General features: G+C 33.6%; 1 protein-coding gene across 1 annotated transcript in view; it reads right to left on the bottom strand.

The window, feature by feature from the left end:
- Window positions 1-8,908: 8,908 nt before the first annotated feature.
- LOC114329744 (uncharacterized) overlaps window positions 8,909-19,299 on the bottom strand; it is an 83,828-nt gene continuing 73,437 nt past the window's right edge. The window contains exon 3 of the mRNA XM_028278939.2: window positions 8,909-11,480. Within this exon, the coding sequence (XP_028134740.2) occupies window positions 8,913-11,480 (2,568 nt within the window). The 3' untranslated portion in view covers window positions 8,909-8,912. The remainder of the gene's footprint in view (window positions 11,481-19,299) is intronic.

The raw sequence follows: 19,299 nt of genomic DNA, 5'->3' as shown, positions 1-19,299 counted from the left end.
TACCGTTAATATTTTTTCGTTTGTATTGTTGTTCTTGATAATTTTCATAAATTTGGTTTTTTTGGTGTTAATACGTTGACGGACAGTGCGCCAAATGTATAAGCAAGTGTTGTGACACTATATTATGTATTTTGCAAAGTAGAATAGGGAAAATTCAACGTCTATAGACGTTCTGTCACATTACATCAATCGAAATTAGACGTCTATAGACGTTCTGTCAATGAAAGTGTTAAGAGAGAGTCTGTATTCTCCGCTATATCTTAATATTTTGTTCATTACTTTTTATGACTGTATCGTCGGTATACCTAATGTTATTAATGAAACTTCCATTCACTTTTATGCCGACTCTCTCGTTTACCAAAATTTCTTGTATGATTTCTTCAGAATAAGCATGGCAATAATAACGACAATAACGCAATAACGGCGACAGTATGAAATCTTGCCTGACCCCTCTCCTTATCTCCATTTCTTCTGACATTTTTCTACCAATTTTTACATTTGATCGTTGGCTGTAAATGATACATCCCTCATATCTAGATTTTTGTTGTTGAGTACTTGTATAAGTCGGTCATGTTTTACCTTATCGAATGCTTTGTTGCAGTCTATAAAGCATTCATAAAGATGTCGGGTAACATCCAAGCATCTTTGGGTTAGCACATTAAAAGAAAATAGTGCCTCTCTTGTACCCACTCCATTCCGAAATCCAAACTGGTAATCACTAATATCCATCTTCAGCTTAGCGTGTATTCTATTATGGATGATTTTTAGCTAGTCCAGAAAGCTACTGCGCATCCGCTAGGAAAAATATTCCGATTCGGATTTTTTGCACAATCTTACTCAAAAAGGACCCCTTTTAACAAATTTGCATGTTGCCAGGACCAAAAGTGGGTCAAAATTTTTTTAAATGTTTTTTTTGTTTTTTTCCTAAAATTATTATTTTTTGTATGAACAAAGTTTTTTTTAGGTTTTTTGGATCATTCCAAACAGAAAAGGTCTTTAGTGACTTTTCTCTAAAGTTGACAGTTTTTGACATATAAGCGATTAAAACTTGAAAAATTGCGAAATCGGCCATTTTTAACCTCAAAAACTATGTGAAAAACTGAAAATTTTAATGTTGCCAAGGTAGTTAGATATTCTTTAAACATCGATTGATGAAATCCCGAAGAGTTTTTTGCAACACAGTATTCAAAACTCCTTTGTTTTTTAATTGCTAATCAAGCGTGCGGGACAATATTTTTCACCGACAGTATGGTGCGAATGAAAGGAATAAATTCCTTATTTCGCAAACCGGCGACTTTAAGGAAAAATCCCGAAACATGTCGATTTTTATTTTTAAGTTATGATATTGTGGCATATATGGTATACTAGTGACTTCATCCGTCTGGGCGTGATGACGTAATCTATGATTTTTTTAAATGGGAGTAGGGGTCGTGTGGTAGCTCATTTGAAAGGTTCTTCAATTCTCTATCCAGTAATGTAAACATTTATATAATTACTTGCCTACTTGCATAGCCTCTTTGATAAGGGGTAGAGACCCCGAAACACGGTGTCAGAGGATGGCAAGAGACTCGAATTGAATCAAAACGAAAACTATTATTTTCTTTTCTATTTATATAATTATTTATACAGGGTGTCCAAAAATTTTTTATTAAATTAAATTATTTGACAAAAAAAGAAATAAAAGGACACCCTGTAAAACTAATTATATAAATGTTTATATTACTGAATAGAGAATTGAAGAACCTTTCAAATGAGCTAGCACACGACCCCTATTCTCATTTAAAAAAATCATCGATTACGTCATCACGCCCAGATGGATGACGTCACTAGTATACCATATATGCCACAATATCATAACTTAAAAATAAAAATCGATCTGTTTCGGGATTTTTCCTTAAAGTCTCCGGTTTACGAAAAAACGAATTTATTCCTTTCATTTGCACCATACTGTCGGTGGAAAATAGTGTCGCACACGGTTGATTAGCAATTAAAAAACAATGGAGTTTTGAATACTGTATTGCAATAAACTCTTCGGGATTTTATCAATCAATGTTTAAAGAATATTTACCTACCTTGGCAACATTCAAATTTTCAGTTTTTCACATCGTTTTTGAGGGTTAAAAATGGCCAATTTCGCAACTTTCCAATTTTTAAAAATTTTTGACCCACTTTTGGACCTGGAAACAAGAAAAATTGTTAAAAGGGGTCCTTTTGAGTAAGATTGTGCAAAAAATCCGAATCGGAATATTTTTCCTAGCGGATGCGCAGTGGCTTTCTTACTAAGCAGAGTTTTTAAGGTATGTAACATTAGACTGATCGTTCGATAATCATTACATTCTTTAGCATTTACTTTCTTTGGTAAATAAATAAGCCCTTACTAGTCTTAGTAATTTATCGGGAATGTAGAATTTGTTCATTGGTTCCTACAACTTACTTCGTAGCTAAAATGAAATAAATTATCAAAAGTTAAAAAAAAACATTGTTCTGAAGTATTTTATGATGGCATCTTATGTAATTTGACTAATTAAATTGGAAATACGCCACAATCCTAATTTGAAATTAAATTTTTTTGACATTTCAACTTACACTTCGGAAATCGTTATCAAAATACAAAACATTAATAAATTAAACAAGTCATCTACTTTAAAATGTATAATATAATGTTTGAATTGTCAATATGAATGGAAGAAACAAAAAAAAATTGTTTAAGTTATTAATGTTTTGTATTTTAATAACGATTTCCGAAGTGGAAATTGAAACGTCAAATAAATTCAATTTCAAATTAATTTTGTGGCATATTCCCAAAGAAAAATAGTAAATTTAGTTAAAGAAGCAAGCTAAAATTATTGCTGTACCATAAACTTTTCCGCATACTATGGTGGTTTATTTACAGGTAGGTATACGAATATCCTCGTTTTATGCTCAACTGGGAAAAGAAGAAAATGTGTAGATGTTATATCTAACAGTTTAGCGATAAAAATTCTCACATCGTTAACTTTTAAAAGTGCTTTTCAATGGTGTATATCGTTACGGATATAAAAATAAAGTTGTGCGGATCGTTAAAATTCTCCTAAAGCTGAGCATTAATATTTTGTGATGATATTAAAAGGTAGTAAATACCCTGTCCTGTAACTATGAGCAGTAAATATATACATAATTTGTAGGGCAATTTATTGATTTTGAATTGAAGTTTGGGTGGATCTTTCTAATATAAATAGGTACCAGTTTTTTTTTGAAATAATATTAAAGACTTGAGATTTTTAAGAAAGGACATTCAACTAAGTGCTGCAACTACAGAGTAATTATGCTACTAAATACAACGTATAAGATACTGACCATAATTATAAGAAACCGACTAGGTAAATCAATACACAGAAAAAATTATAGGACCATACCAACAGGGCTTTAAAAAAGGAAAATCAACAATATATTCAATACAAATACTAACACAAACAATTGAAAAAAGCTATGAGCATGACATAGATTTACACATAGGTACTATTCATCGACTTCCAACAGGCCTTCGACAGTATATACAGACAACAATTATTAAAGGAAATGAAAAAATGAAGATTCCGGCAAAATTAATAAGACTAACTAGAATGGCAATGAAAGAATAGCAAAAGTTAAAACAAATGAGGGAGATACAAACGACATCAAAATAGAACTTCGGGTAAGACAAGGAGACAGTCTGTCAACGACACTATTTAATATCGCTCTAGAAGGAGTAATTACGGACACAGGGCTGAAAAAGACAATTATTCAAAGCTCAACACAGATCATAGGATACGCGGATGACCTGGGACTGGTAGCACGAGACAAAAAAAGACTAGAAGAGGCATTTTTAGCCCTGGTACGAGAAGCAAAGACGAGAGGATTAATAGTCAATCAGAATGAAACAAAATACCTTATAAGCACAAGAGACAATGTAAATAGAATAACAGAAATAAAGATAGTTGAAAATACATTCCAGAGAGTAGATTGATGCAATTACCTGGGGTGATGGTGGACGGCAAAAACGGAAGGAGTATAGAGATAAACGAAAGAATTAAAGCAGGTAATAGAGTATATTGGAAATATCACAATAATAATATATTGAACAGCTAATAAAAATAGCTGAAGACATAAAAGAGTTTTAAATTGTAGTAGCCAACCTTAAGAAAAGGAAAGCAGAATAATCTTCTTGTTAGTAGACAAACATATATTTTGTCTGCACACTCCTAGAAATGAATACAGTCATCTCAATACAAGAAAACCAAGGAGAAAAGTTAACACAGTTTCATTATTTTTTAAATACGCTTTGTCAAAATTTGGTTTTCATGAGTTTTTAGGTAGTTATGTGATACCGGATGAAAACTGGATCCATTATTTTACTTTACAGTCAAATTTGCTATCTGCTGGATGAACAGTGACAGACGAAAACTATCCAAAGCCACTAAAGAAGCAAAGATCAGCATCAGATGTAAAGCTTGTACCTACGCAAGTAATTTTGTTCATTAATTTCGTTGTTAAATGAAGAACCATTAACAGCGAGAATATATAGTGTTGTTGCGCATTTGGAGGAATACATTACCTAAAAATACAATGAAGTGATGCATTTTTCGAACCTTGGAGCAACTGCAACTTTTACACACCAATGTTAGTTACTATAATCTACACACGAACTTTCTTTAAAGTTTCATTAATTAATACAGTATTGGCTCTTTACAAGCTTTTTAATATCGCCGTTAAAACTAGGAAAGCAAAGTTTAATATCTCTGCAAGTTTTTGAGTAATTTGAAACTCTTATAATAACAAAAAACGAACAGACTTATTCTAATAATCCTTCCACGCTAAGTTTCCAAATGTAATGCTTTAGACGTTTTGTGTTAAATATTTAATTAACAAAAAATATAATTAGAAGTTGTACCCAAAAAACGTCCATGAAAAATTAATAAGGATTACACAAAGCCTATATAGGGCAGTCAATGAGGTTATTTGGCTCCAAATTCCATCCTACTACATCGATTTACTTGATATTTTTAAAATAAGTAAAGAATAGCTCAAGAAACAAAGTCTACCCTATGTGGTTCCCACCCCTTCTCGGTGTTGTAAAATTTTTGGTTAAAATAACCACGGAAGTGGCTAGAGAACCTAATTCTAAGCAAAAACGGTTCAATAATTTTTTTTTGAAAACTCAATAATTTTTTAGTTATTCGTGGTTAAAAATTGGCCGTTTCCATTGAAAAATGACACCTTTCGGGCGGTTTTTTGCGAATATCTTAAAATCTATGCATACTATACACATTTTAACATTTTTACATTTTTATAGCTTATAAAAAAACAAAGAGATTAGTTCCTTCATATACCTTCTAGTTATATTACAAAAAGAGGTATGGTAGGTGAGAAGAGTTTGTTTCTTTTGGTGCATGCTGAAATCGGTGTATTCAACTTGAAATAAAAGAGAAACGGTCGATTTTAGTTGTATAATGCTACCAATACCTTTTGTAGTGATTGAAAAGACCTTTAGAATGAGCCACATTAAATATCGATTACATTCAAAGTAAGCGAGATGTTCTGCAAAAAAATTGATGACTAATGGAATTAAAAAAAAAGTGAAGTACATTTAACCCCTCATCCATCAGAATTTAAATGCATCGTTTTCCTTCCACAACATTTTTTATTATAGTGTTATTTCTATGTTCAAAAAGTTGGACGGGCTTAAAATTGATTGTTTTTGAAAAAAATAAGATCAAATTATATAGCGCATTTTTAAATTTTCTAAACAGTCTTCCTTTTTCTCCATGTAACTCGAAAATGATAAGAGATACAAAAAATGGTATCATACAAAAATGTAGCATTTTGTTAAGTAAAAATTTTGTTTTATGTTTCATTATTTTACCTCTTATCATTTTCAAGTTATATGTAGAAAAAAAGATTTTTAAGGAATTCTAAAAATGCGCTCTATAAATTAATCTTATTTTTTTTTTCAAAAACCATACATTTTAAACCCGTCCAATTTTTTGAACCCGTCCATAATACTATAATAAAAGGTTTGCAGAAGTAAAATGATGCATTAAAATTCTGGTGGATGAGAGGTTAAATATATTTCTCATTTTTTCTTAAAATACATTAATCATCAGTTTTTTGTAGCAAATCTCGCTTAGTTTGAATGCAATGTACCTTTAATATTGCTCATTTTAAAGATCTTTTTAAGCACTACAAAAGATATTGGTAACATTATACACCTAAAATCGACCGTTTGTCTGTTATTTCAAGTTGAATACAACGATTTGAGCATGCACCAAAAAAATAAACTATTTTCACCTACCATATCCCTTTTTATATTATAACTAGAAGATTTATGAAGGAATTAATCTCTTTGGTTTTTTATAGGCTACAAAAATGTTTTTTATAGTTTTTTTAGTTAGATGGATAGTTTTTAAGATATTTGCAAAAAACCGTTCGAAAAAGTGTTGTTTCAATAAAAATTGCCAATTTTCAACCACGAATAACTCAAAAAATATTGAGTTTTCAAAAAAAAACTATAGAGCAGTTTTTGCTTATAATTAAATTCTCTAGCCACTTCCGTGGTTATTTTAACCAAAAAATTTTCTACCCCCGAGAAGGGGTGGGAACCACCCCAAGATAAAAGCACACATCGGCATAGGGTAGACTTTACCATAGCATCGGCATACCAAGTTTCCCATGCAGTGGGATAGAATTCAGAGGTAATATCCTATTTTTGCTCCCATTGACTGGCGTAATATCAAAATAATGTTAATTGTGTCATAAGCTAAAATTCAAAGTTAACTACTTTCAAAACCGCTGAAGGTCTGAGGCAAGGTGGTGTGATGAGCCCTTTACTATTCATTATCTTTATGGATAATATCCTGAAACAGTGTAACAATAAAATATAAAGAAAGTTGTATGTAGGATTTAAAAATCTTCAGAGAATAGAATTCACGGAATGTGCATTTGCAGACGATATTGTCATTACAACAGAAAATAAAAGAGATTTGCAAGAAAACCTTACAATATGACAAAATACTTACAAAAATTTAATTATAAAAATTAAATTACAAGATGAGGAACTGGAGCAAGTGTCGCAGTATCGCTATTTGGGAATAAATATAGGCGGAGAAGAATGGTGAACTATCGGAAAATTACAGTTGATCCAGAGAAAACCCAAGCAGGGATGTTTAGGAAGAGATACGGCGTACCAGCAAAACAACTAGAGATATTGGACACTTCCATCGGATGGTCAAAGGAAGCAGATACCTCGGGTCACCATGGACAAGAGACTCAAATTCACATCCCATGTTAGAACAACAGTACAGAAACAATGTAATGGTAAACAATGAAGAGTGCAAAAATGGTACAAGCGAATATCAAAAGCATGATTATGAGAAGAAACACATTAGCATTCAGAACAAAGATAAGGCTTATTACCAGCATCATACCCATCCTGACATACGCATCTCTCGCATGGGAACAAACCTGTAAGACGCACAGAAAAAAATTCAAGCTGTCCACCAATGGAGTACTATGAGAAGCAGCAAATGTCCCTCGATACGTAGCGGTAAGATTCTTTATAAAACACCCAACAGATCAAAGTATTGAACCAATATTGGAAGCAAGAACAAAATTCGCCGAACTAATAGATAATCTCAGCCACTTAAAATCCCAAAAAAATTGTCATTTATTATTATTTTTCAGTTTCCTGCAAATATGGCTTTACTGAATTTTGTGTTATTTCTTAAAAATTTCAAAATTCCTACTAATTAATTATTTTCTGGAACTAAATGATTGGTTGTGTGTTCATATAGATTTTTAAGACCCTTAAACCTGTGGACAAAAAGAAGAAAAATATAAATGGAATCAGCAATTAAAACATAAAACAGGCATTATTAATAAGGCAGGAAGACCTAAAAAGACTGTATAACGGTTTGCATTTTTTACATGAAGTAACTAACCAAATTTTTTTCAAAAATTATCTTTATATTTTGGTTAAATGAGAGATATTATTGAGATTTTTATATTATTTAGAAAGATTAATTATATCAAATAACATTAATTGGTGTTTGATATTAATTTCGCTCAAGATTGTGTATGGTGTAATGTTGTACGTCCGCTATAACTTTTCCCATGCGTCACGATTCATTTTCAAACAAATTAGGTCAAAACATAAAGTGAAACGAACGTCGATGTGTATATACATTTTGTATACTGTATACTATATAGTACACACATCGGCGTACGTTTCACTGTATGTTTTGACTTAATTTGTTTGAAAATGAATCGTGACTCATGGGAAAAGTTATAGCGGACGAACAATATCTAGTAATTTTAACTATATTTTTTTTTAAACGTGAAGTGCCCTAGTTTTTTAAGCACGTACCTACCCGCGTATATTGTTTGCAAGAATGCACTTTTACATTATTTCTATTAAAAAATATTATTTTAAATAACTAGAATAAACTGGGGTTTCGCGCAATAAAGATGTATTTTATTCTTCCTTAGCTACTTAACATTGAAAATAACTTTCCTCCATATTTCTTACAATATGTCTACCTACTGAGAAATGTACTAATAGGTGAGTTTTTAAGAATATAGAATGTTTAACTAAAATATTTCCGTATTGTTTTAGTGTAAAAGTTGATAGAAATAAAAAAGTTTTTCTTTTCTCTGAGCCGCGTATTCCCTCTCTTAGAAAAGCAAAATTTAAACTCGTAATGACTTCGATACAAACAGTTGCTGAGTCTTATCTAATTATGGTGTAAATGTGAAGATATCACGTGTAACCGTTGTAAATCACAGAAAGGCACCGGTAGATAAAATGTGAGCATTGGGACGGATGAATCGGTTAACTCCTGAACTCATACGGTTGTCTCCCGATCCACATGTATATATTCTACAGGAGGAGTCTTGTGTCAAGAACTTATACTAGAATTCAATAATTTAGGACCAGTGAGTAACTTTTTTTTAGCCAGCCTTCGTCTCCGTCGAGCGCGTGACCTGTGCAACGTTAAGCAAACTAGAAGAATGATTGAAGATATCACAGCTGTTGCTGCAGCCATAGCACTCAGTGGTAGAGAATTTAGTAGCTTCGAAGTGGCGCCACAATGGCTCTCAGATTCATCATAACCAGACGGGCAATGGTCTTTTCCGTCACACCAGAGGGAAGAACTTATGCAAGCATCTAATTCAGGACATTTGTAAGCACATTCCAAGTCAGTTTCATTACTGCTAGCGTTAATGGGGACCTGCAGTTGGTGAAGGAGCGATGAACGAGATCTGGAGATCTCTAACCAACTAAAAGCTGCTTCTCCGCTCTCAGATCCTATCCAGTCAATCATGAAATTAGGAGGTCGTTGAACGATATGAGCTTGGCCTTCTCCCCACCATTCTTCACTGAATACGTGAACAGCTAGAGGACGAGTACCTGGTTCCGCTGGACAAACTACTCGAACTAATTTTGGAGGACGACCTGAATATATCATGATACGATTCGAAGTGGGACAGCGAGTTGATTCTTCAAGTCGGGGTTTTAAGGGTAGAAAAGCTCCCCAACTTAACAAAAATAAACTTCTATTATATCTTGCCTCTACGATCCAAGGCATGCCTTGACATAAGCTGTCGTCATTATCAGAGGGAGGAGAATGCAACTGTACATCGCCCCCATATCCCCTAAGTCTTTGTTTTCTTGGACATTCATCCATTTTTATTATTTCAAACAAAATGTGGAAATGTATAAAAGTAAAGTCTTCGGTTATATTCATATCTTTGGCAGTAAATTGGAGTTCTAGGACTCTAGAGGCAGAAATGAATACCAGTGGTTTATTTGAAAGTGTAACATTATCACAGATACAAGTTTTATGAATTCTAATATCGTCCCAAGGCTTTTCAAATATATTTAGTTCGGCAGTACGAGCTCCTGATGAATACTCACATATCTGTCTTCCCGTATGAGGGTCGTTGACAGTTTCACAAGTAGGATTCACCCCAAAAGAAGCATTGTTTAAAATCAATCGCACTCTTTCGTTGACACTAGCTTCAAATCTATAAACGCAGTCTAAATCTTTCGCACCGCCTCTACCGTAAAGGAAGATATTTCGTGGAGATGTTACTTCTCCTACGTGCTGATGTTTGAACACTCTGTGACAAGGACCACCTTCAAATCTTTTAGGCCATGGTTCTCCTCCTAACTTAGTATCTACAAATTCATACATCAATTTAAATGAGGCTGGATGCAAGGCAGTGCCATCTTCCGTATAATGTCTTATAACTAAACTCTTATCTACTGTCAAGTAACTTTCCTCTCTTAAACAAGGTCTAGTGATTCTAGTATTATTGCTTAACGCGCTATGGTCACACAGTCTGGGAGGTTCGTCACATCTATCTTCTACTAATCTATTCCCATCCCAAATACTTATCCTCGTTGAACAACCATTGTTAGACGTATCATTTCGGAGCAAAGCATGCGCATTCTCTCCGACCAGTAACGCCTTATGGCTGTATGAGATAAAGGCAATCCAAACTAAGTCTTCGGGATATCCGCTAAACTTATAAGTGCAAGTGGTGTTTGGTGGCAAGGAATGTTTAGGACTCAAAAGTTTACCTTTACGGCCTCTACCAGTCCAAATTTCGTCGCTATCGGGACTAGTAGCGTTGATATGAAATACACAGTCTACTTTATGGCGCGAAAAATCTAGCGAATCCGAATCTACAAAAATAACTTCAACATCTAGTTCAAATCCTCTTAAAGTTGATTGAGACGAAGGCGAATGCAACGGTATACTAAACGGGGATGAATGAAAAGCAACCAACATTTCAGGACCACGGGAAACTACTCGTGGGAGCCAGTCACCTCCGCAGTACTTGGCTAACACAGCATCATTTGTTGAACCGCCGTCGTAAAAAATCAGATGATCTCTCTCGCCAGTGCAGTCTCTCCAGGCTTTTAGCATTCTTTCAGTTTTGTTCAAGCCAGCAACATTGATTGATCTCTTCATCTGCATTTTATGCACAGCTTCCTGCCTCACAGAAATCATAGCATGTTTACAAGTCGGTACAAACTTCTGCCTCAAACTCCAGTAACACGAAACATTTCGGGGATACATACCAGGATAATTGGGTGATTGTAATCTACAAGGCTTTCTATAACACTCTTCGAATTGTCTAGTACAGTAAGTACCAGGAGCTATCTGGCCCCTCTCTAAAGGAGACACCGGCGAACCGAACCTAACTATAGCTTCTCTTTTGGAGAAGAACCTATATCTAAGACGAAAAGCAAACGGAATTTCTACTGAGCCAAACAGCTTTACTGTTACTGTTATTGTTGATGTTTCACTGTAGTAAGCAGCTGGACCAGATGACGTACCACACCAGGAGCCTCCAGTGAAGGGTCGGCCTAGTTCGCTGAGTTGCATGTAACCATCTGGACAGCCGTCAAGAGCAGAGGCTTCGTATCGACCTACTTTGAATTCGTCGAATATCAACTGAAACAAAATTTAATGTCATTATAAGAAAACAATATCAGTTACTGCATCAATCCTAATGGATTATTAGGGTATTTTACTAAAAATGTTTAAATAGTATATTGTGCAACAAGTGCAGAAAGGTACTAATTTCTCACGAGTTAGTGCCGCAATTTAAACAAGTGAGAAATTACCATTCTGCACGTGTTACACACTATACTTTTTCTACAACCACAGTTTTTGCTAAAAATAAAAATCACAATTTCCAAACGAAGATTATATACTAATCAATTAATAATAATTAATACTAATTAATACGAATTAATACTAATTAATACTAATCAAATTAAATTCGTTATACCTAACCAAATTACCCAGAAATCAGTTTAAAAATTAATGTACTGCCGCCTTAATAGGCATATTATGTCGTATAATCTGTGTATATTAATATTATACACATATTATAGAACATTTTTGACAGAATCTCGAAACAAATGACAATCGATGAAAAGCCCTATTGTAATTATAATTCACTGTAAAATTGGATTTCTTAAAATTTAAAATTTTAAAATTCACTTAGTATTCACGTAATCAGCAGGTATAGTCGGTTCGCTAAACTCAGACACAGTTGGCTAGTGATTTTAGTAGGTAATTTTTTTGTTTTTGACCAATTTTGCCAAAATTGGCAAAATTACTAACTATTTAGTAATTATTAACTGTTTAGTAATTATTTTTTGCCAATTTTACAAAATTCGCAAAATTACTTACTAAAATCACTAGCCAGTTGTGTCTGAGTTTAACGAACCGACTATAACTAGATAAACAATTATATTTATGCAGTCACGGATTTCCACCATATTTAATTCACGTATCTTGCTGAGGTTGCTGAATCCTTATTGATTAATTATTGGTAATTATAAAGTGTTTAATAATAACAACATTGTAAAATAAAACAGTTGTAATATCCATAATTTAATTTCTAAACGATAATTTCACTCATAGAAAATTCTAACCAATAGAAAGCTTCAGAAATAAAAATTAAAGTGATTATTTTTTAATGATTTTAACTTCCAATCGTATAGTAAGATATTTGATCACGTGTTTAATTCTGTCCAATCAGATTAAAATTATACTGAGAATTATCTACTGTAGAAAATTACCGATAGAATTTTTTAAGTACATTGTTTCTGTTTAATGGCAACCAGTTCCTAGTTTTGACAACTGTCACATGAAAATATCCATAATACTCGTATTAAAAAATAATCTGACGAATATCACATGACAGTAAGGATAAATAAGAAAATAATGCTTCATTTTGACTCAAATTTGTTGTCATCGGGTCATAGCCACTCGAGCCCTGCGGGCTCTCGTGTCTATTGCCAGACAACAAATTTTCGAAAAACTGTCGCATTATTTTCAATTTATTCTTACTCTCTTGTGATATTATACCCGATAATTTTTGATAATATCCCGTCGTCAAGTATATTACGTCAGATCCCCTTCGTTGCTACGAAAAAATACATTCAGTGACTTTAATGAAAATTAATGTTCTAAAGGTTATAAAAGTGATGTCTTTCAACCGTCAAATATTTATAACAACTGTGTGTTTAATAAATTGTACTAATTTGTACTTACATAAATAAATTACAATAAAATTTTGGTTTTAAACAGTTTTATTCATGAAATAATCGCAGCAAATTGCACTCGATCTCTAAAATTATTATCGAATTGTTGCCTTCGTGACACTTTGACATAATTTCACTACCCTTCGGGTCGTGAGATTAAAACTGCCACCAAAATTCGATAATTTTAGAGCTCTTGTGCAATTACTACTGATAATTAAGTCTAATACCTACTCTCTTACAGGTTATATTTGTCTACACTTTCACCACATATTATGTAAACGGAATATAATATACCGTTACTCAGAATAAGGTAGTCATTTGTAGAATACTAAATGCAAAGTTCAAAAATGTGTTAAAGTAGCGAATTTTCCAGATTTCTCGGACATGAGATGTAGTTAAATCGGTTCTTTTTTGAAAAGTATTATCAAATCTAATATCTTAAATAAAACCATTTCATCAAAACATGTTATAATTATATTTATGATTTTTTTGTGGAATGTAATGGTACTGTACAGAAAAGAACTTTCCGACACAGAAACATTACTGTCCTGCACACTAATGTCATCTATCTTATATTGTGAGAAAATATCAATTAAAAAGTCTCCCTGATTTTGTGATAAAATTATGTTTTTAACGAAAAAGAACATAAGTCGGGCTTTTATCAGTCTCTCAATAATTTTGGAAAGTACCTACTGATGGTAAGGCAATAGGTCTTGAGTTTGCAGACATTAGATTTTTCACCACCCTTATGAAGGTAAAGGTTAGGAAGGTAAAGGAAGATTAAAGATAAATTAAAAATTTACCTTTATCAAAGGATATAATACTGATATAAATAATAATAAGTAAAACAAAAATAATACTCATCTGTATAATTAAAGTGTGCTTCAAATTTCTTATAGGTATAGCAGTATTGTTCTATACGTAATATCTGGTAGAACATTTTTTTTCCGATTTTAAAAGAACTATCCGATTTAAATCAGCAATTTTGCCCATCTTATCGTCTGAGACTGTGTAAAATTGTTTCAAAACTATTATTATATTGGCGCTCTGCTCTGAAGTCACACAGCCACTGAACAAGTTATTAAACTCCTGCTGCTTATACTGAAAAGCTACCAAAGAAGCTAAGAATTACTTTTAATAACTCGAGCATGAAAAGAATACTGAGAATATTCGAAGCGCGAACAAAAGAAAAAGTAAACAAATCGGGATCGATATTAACAAATAGAAAATTTTCCTGCTTCCTTTTCGGCGCGAGATTCGCACGTCAGTTGGTTTTTGTAAAACGTGTTATTATGGATTTTTTAGGATTGTGTAGGTATTCGTTAGATATGTTATTTAATGAATAAAATTTTATATAGATTTCTTTTTCCTGTATGTCGAATATTTAGTCTGAATATGACGAATTCTCCCTTAAAGGAAGGCGATAAACAACGTGAATCAGTTATTTTTAGTGTTTTTTGATTAGCCTGGTATTCATGAACACATTCTGCAAAATTAGAATACAACAAACTAAAGTATTTTTTATTTTTCGCAGACCTTAAAAATGCATTTGACAGGGTCACAAAAATGATGAGCGGCTCACCGTGCTTCGGAGGGTACGTTAAGCCGGCGGCTCCCTTGGGCTAGTGTGCATCGACATTCGCTACTTCAAACAGGGTTAAAGATGCAGTGGCGCCGGACCCTGTCCGAAAGGATCTCCCCGGTAAAAATGTTATACGATATTATTATTTACAGCGTCAAATTACGCAATACGCAAGAAAGATACCTCTACAAATAATCAAAATAATCGAAAATATCTACCAGAACAACACAATAAAAGTAGGAGTAGAGGAACTAACTGACCTAATTGAAGATGACAATGGGATAAGACAGTGCTGTTGATTCCCTCAGCTTAGAAACTAAGAAAAGATGAAGTGTCCTAGTCTTCCTTATTGAATTCTTCTTGATTTTTGTGAGTTCTATTTGTGTGGAATCTCCCACATGGTTCTTGTATCGTTTCCTTTCATTATCTTCTATTTCTTCTTGTGTTTTTGAATAATTCACCCCATCTTAGTCCAATTTTTTCATATTCTCTGGTTGTAGTTCTTTTCCAGCTTTTGTCTGATCTTCCATTCTTTCTTTTCATCTCAGGCTGGTATTCAAGTGCTTGTCTCCTATTATATTATTTTGATCTTTCCTTAAGATATGTCCAATTAGTTTCTATTTTTTTCCTTGATTTTAGTAGAGATATGTTAGTATGTATGTTGTTTCCTTTTCCCAAGTTTTGTATTGGTTATTTGGTTGGTCCAGCCTATTTTCAGAATCTTTCATAAAGGTTTCTTTACAAAAGTTGGTAGCTTGCTAGTTATAGTTTGATGCTCTTTCACTGTTTCTGCTCCGTAAAGTAGTATACTTTTTATGCAGCTTTAAAGATTTTAATTTTTGTTGTTTCCGCTTGCTAAATTTTGTTTAAAGCATGGAATGCAGGCATTGATGTTAAAAACCCTTTATTAGTACTTTATATATGATTTTTATACACTCTTCCTCTTCTTCTTCTTCTTCTTCTTCTTCTTCTTCTTCTTCTTCTTCTTCTGGTTCCTATCCGTTTCGGATGTTGGAAATCATATTGTCAATCATAACCTTGCTTGCTGCGGCTCGAAACAGTTCCGTTCAGGTTTTCTTAAACTATGTTCTCAAATTCCGCAGCCATGATATTCTCCTTCTACCGGGTCCATGCTTACCTTTGACTTTACCATGCAATATGGACTGCAGCAGATACTGCAGTTTTATGCGTTTGATGGTAAACACGCTTATACACTCACAAACAAATATGTTGCATATTTTGAAATTAACGTGTGAAATAAAAATTTTTGTGCTGCCCCCGGTGTCATAGGAATAGGATTTTTTTTCCGAATGTCATGATTTGACGTATCATATAAATGGTGTAATCTGATTTAAATTTGATATGGGCTATATGGTGACCAATTAATTTTTAGATTGAATCTCATCAAGGTAAGTATTCCCTATGCCACCGAGATGAAGATCTGCGTCATGGTCCATTAACACGAATTTGTTATCCAATGTACATGTACATGTTTTTAATGTACATATCAGCTGTCATTCACCCAATCACCTATACAAGTTCGGTATCCCATTTCCAAAAAATACCACTCCATAGCACTATGCCGCCACCACAGTATATAGAGGTTCCACAGTAAAATCACTCTTCTGTCTGCGCTTTGATCTCAGGAAGTAATACCGGTAGTACGCAATTGGTAATTAACAAGTGGTTGATGCGGGTTTTCCCTGTTAAAAGCCGCATGTTTCTATGCGAATAGCAATGCGAGAGTGGGGCAAAAGCGACTAAGAACATTGCGCGGTCGCCATGCGCGACTACATATTTTACTTCCAATTTTTCGGAGAGTGGTTCTACTGTCCCTCTTTATACTGTCCCGCCACCAACAAAATTAACACTATGTATTAGGTTACATCTGGCATAGCGTTCATCATATGGAAGTAAGATTTACAAAATGTCGTCTACAGAAGAGTTGGCGAACAGTATGTTAGTTGTAACCTCATACAGTGCGTTAGTTTTGGTGGTGGCGCCATAGTGTTACAGAGCGGTATTGTTTTGAAAGGACATACCGAACACGTGGAGGTGGTTAGGCGAATGCCAACTGATATGTACATTGAAAACATTTAAGAAGGTCATGTTTTGCTATTAGAAAGCCATATTGGAGATGACATATTGGTGTTAATGCACGTCTTCATATCGCTAGCATAGCAAAGACTTACCTTCATCATCATCATCAATAGCGCTACAACTCTTCGTGAGTCTTTGCCTCGTTTAATATTGCCTTCCATGATTGTCGGTCCTGTGGCACTAATAGTAGGCCGCCCTACTGACCTTCTTCCACCTGTCCTTTCCCAGAACACATTGTTTATAATGCGATTTTCGTTATTGCGTATTACATGCCCTGCCCATCTGAGTCTATTGGCCTTTATATATGTGACTAGATTTTCTTTTCCGAATAGAGACTCTAGCTCGTTATTGTATCTGCTCCTCCATTCGTTTGTCACTCTGTCTCTGCAAGGACCATATATCATTCGAAGGATTTTACGTTCCCAAACCATCAATTTATTAACTTCTCTTTTTTTCTCTTACCTTGATGAGGTTTAATTTAAAAATTATACTGGCCAGCATAAAGCCCAGATCAGATTTAAATCCGATTATAGCATTAAAAAAGTTACTTGTGGTTAGTAAACAAGACGTCGGGCCTATGCAACTAATTGTCAGTGATGAACCAATAACAAAAGTTAACAATTTTAAATACCTAGGATGTTGGATAAACGAGACACTAAATCCGGATGAAGAAATTAAAACTCGTATAGAAATTGCAAGAGGAGCATTGATGAAACTTAGATCTATTCTGAGCAACTCTCAGCTATACTTACAACTAAGAATCAAGTTCCTAAAATGTTATGTGTATCCTCTATTACTATATGGATATGAAACCTGGATCATGAAGGTTAACATGATGAACAAATTAGAAGCCTTTGAGATGTGGTCGTATCGTAGAATGCTCAGAATAACTTGGGTTCAACGCATTTCAAACAGAGAAGTCTTAAACAGAGTAGGTCAAGGCGAAGGTGATTTAACCAAGATGATAAAAAAAAACTTGCATATCTAGGGCATATAATGAGAGGTAGCAGATACAGTATGCTGCAGTTAATACTCAATGGAAAGATCGACGAAAAAAAAAAAGAATTGGTCGGAAGAAATATTTATGGCTCCGAAACCTTCGTCAAGGGACTGGCTTATCAGCAGATCAATTGTTACATACCGCACAATATCGAGAACGATATCGGAAAATTGTTATGGAAGCTACCCACGCCTAAAAATTTGGGCACGGTACTTAAAGAAGAAGATAGCATTAAAATAATACTTTAAAACATCACATTCGGAAAAGAAATCACATTCCTATAATGCAGGCGGGCTAAGGATATCAGCACAAAAAATTTCATTCCACATGCATATGTAATAATGAGTATATTATAATCATTTACAACGATTTCGATTTATAGTTATATTTTCAGTCTCCATATTTTCCATGCGAAGGTTGTTCCTCATTTAGTTTTTTAAAATGGCGTCCAGTTTCAAATTTTTAACAAATTTTTTGTTCATTTAGTTCTCTTCATAGTTTTATTTCTTACACCCTTCCCTATTACTTACTTTCTTGTTTATTATTACCTACTTCTTATAGTCAAATACATCTATACTAAGCATCTTTAGTAAATAATTTCGGTACGAAAAGTTTTTAGGACATATTTTATGTACATAAAAAATATATCACTGCGTCCAATTATCTGTGCTCCCTTTTTACCGAAACAAGTCGGGATAAACATGTTTTTCAAATTTACAAGACATCTGAAAGTTTGAAAAACTGAGACTTTGTTTAGTATAATATAGGTATTTTCAGAAAAAGAACTGAATTTGATTATAAATCGTATATGTTTTTCTTACCATTAAAAAAAATCGTTATAACTATTATCTAGCCGTTACCGACAAAAGCAAATACGTCAATAACATAATATTTATATCTTATTCACATTTTCTGAATTCTATAAGAATTCAGCACACAATGAATATGGAAACGCGGTATTTGTTGGATCCCAAATCATAATTTTATATGTTGAAATAACGAACGTAAACGGTATAGAAATTATAACCATTGCGATTGGAAAAGCACTATAACCCCTATTAATCGATATATAAACCTCCAAACCAGCCGATTATATTTCAACCCCACAACCCCCACTTCCAACATAATGTGGTTTCACGTCAATTCATGATCCTAAACTCACAGCATCCTTTCAAAATAGAGGTTGGAAAAGAGGATATAACCCGGATATCTGTTTTTTAAGTACTAACCTCGAATATAGATGTACCAGAGTGGTATATGACCCCTTACCAACAACTCAGCATAGACCAATTGGTATAAACAGGTTTTTAATTGTCTGGGAACTGGGAAGCCAGCAAACTACGAAACAGTTTTAGAATTCCTAAAAAAATTGTCTACGAAAGTTATTTCCGACGGATTTAGACAACAATATCTTCCCAGAATTTTCAGCGAGACTAAACAACTAATGAGATCATACGAAATCATCTATACATCTGACTCTTTTAGCCAAGATACGGTTAACTGCTCTACTCCAACAGCCATGTCAAGTTAGAA

The sequence above is a fragment of the Diabrotica virgifera genome, chromosome 2 (genome assembly GCF_917563875.1).
Source record: "Diabrotica virgifera virgifera chromosome 2, PGI_DIABVI_V3a".
Lineage (NCBI taxonomy): Eukaryota > Metazoa > Arthropoda > Insecta > Coleoptera > Chrysomelidae > Diabrotica > Diabrotica virgifera.
Note: the sequence above shows the minus strand (reverse complement) of the source record. Positions and strands in the feature narration are given on the sequence as shown.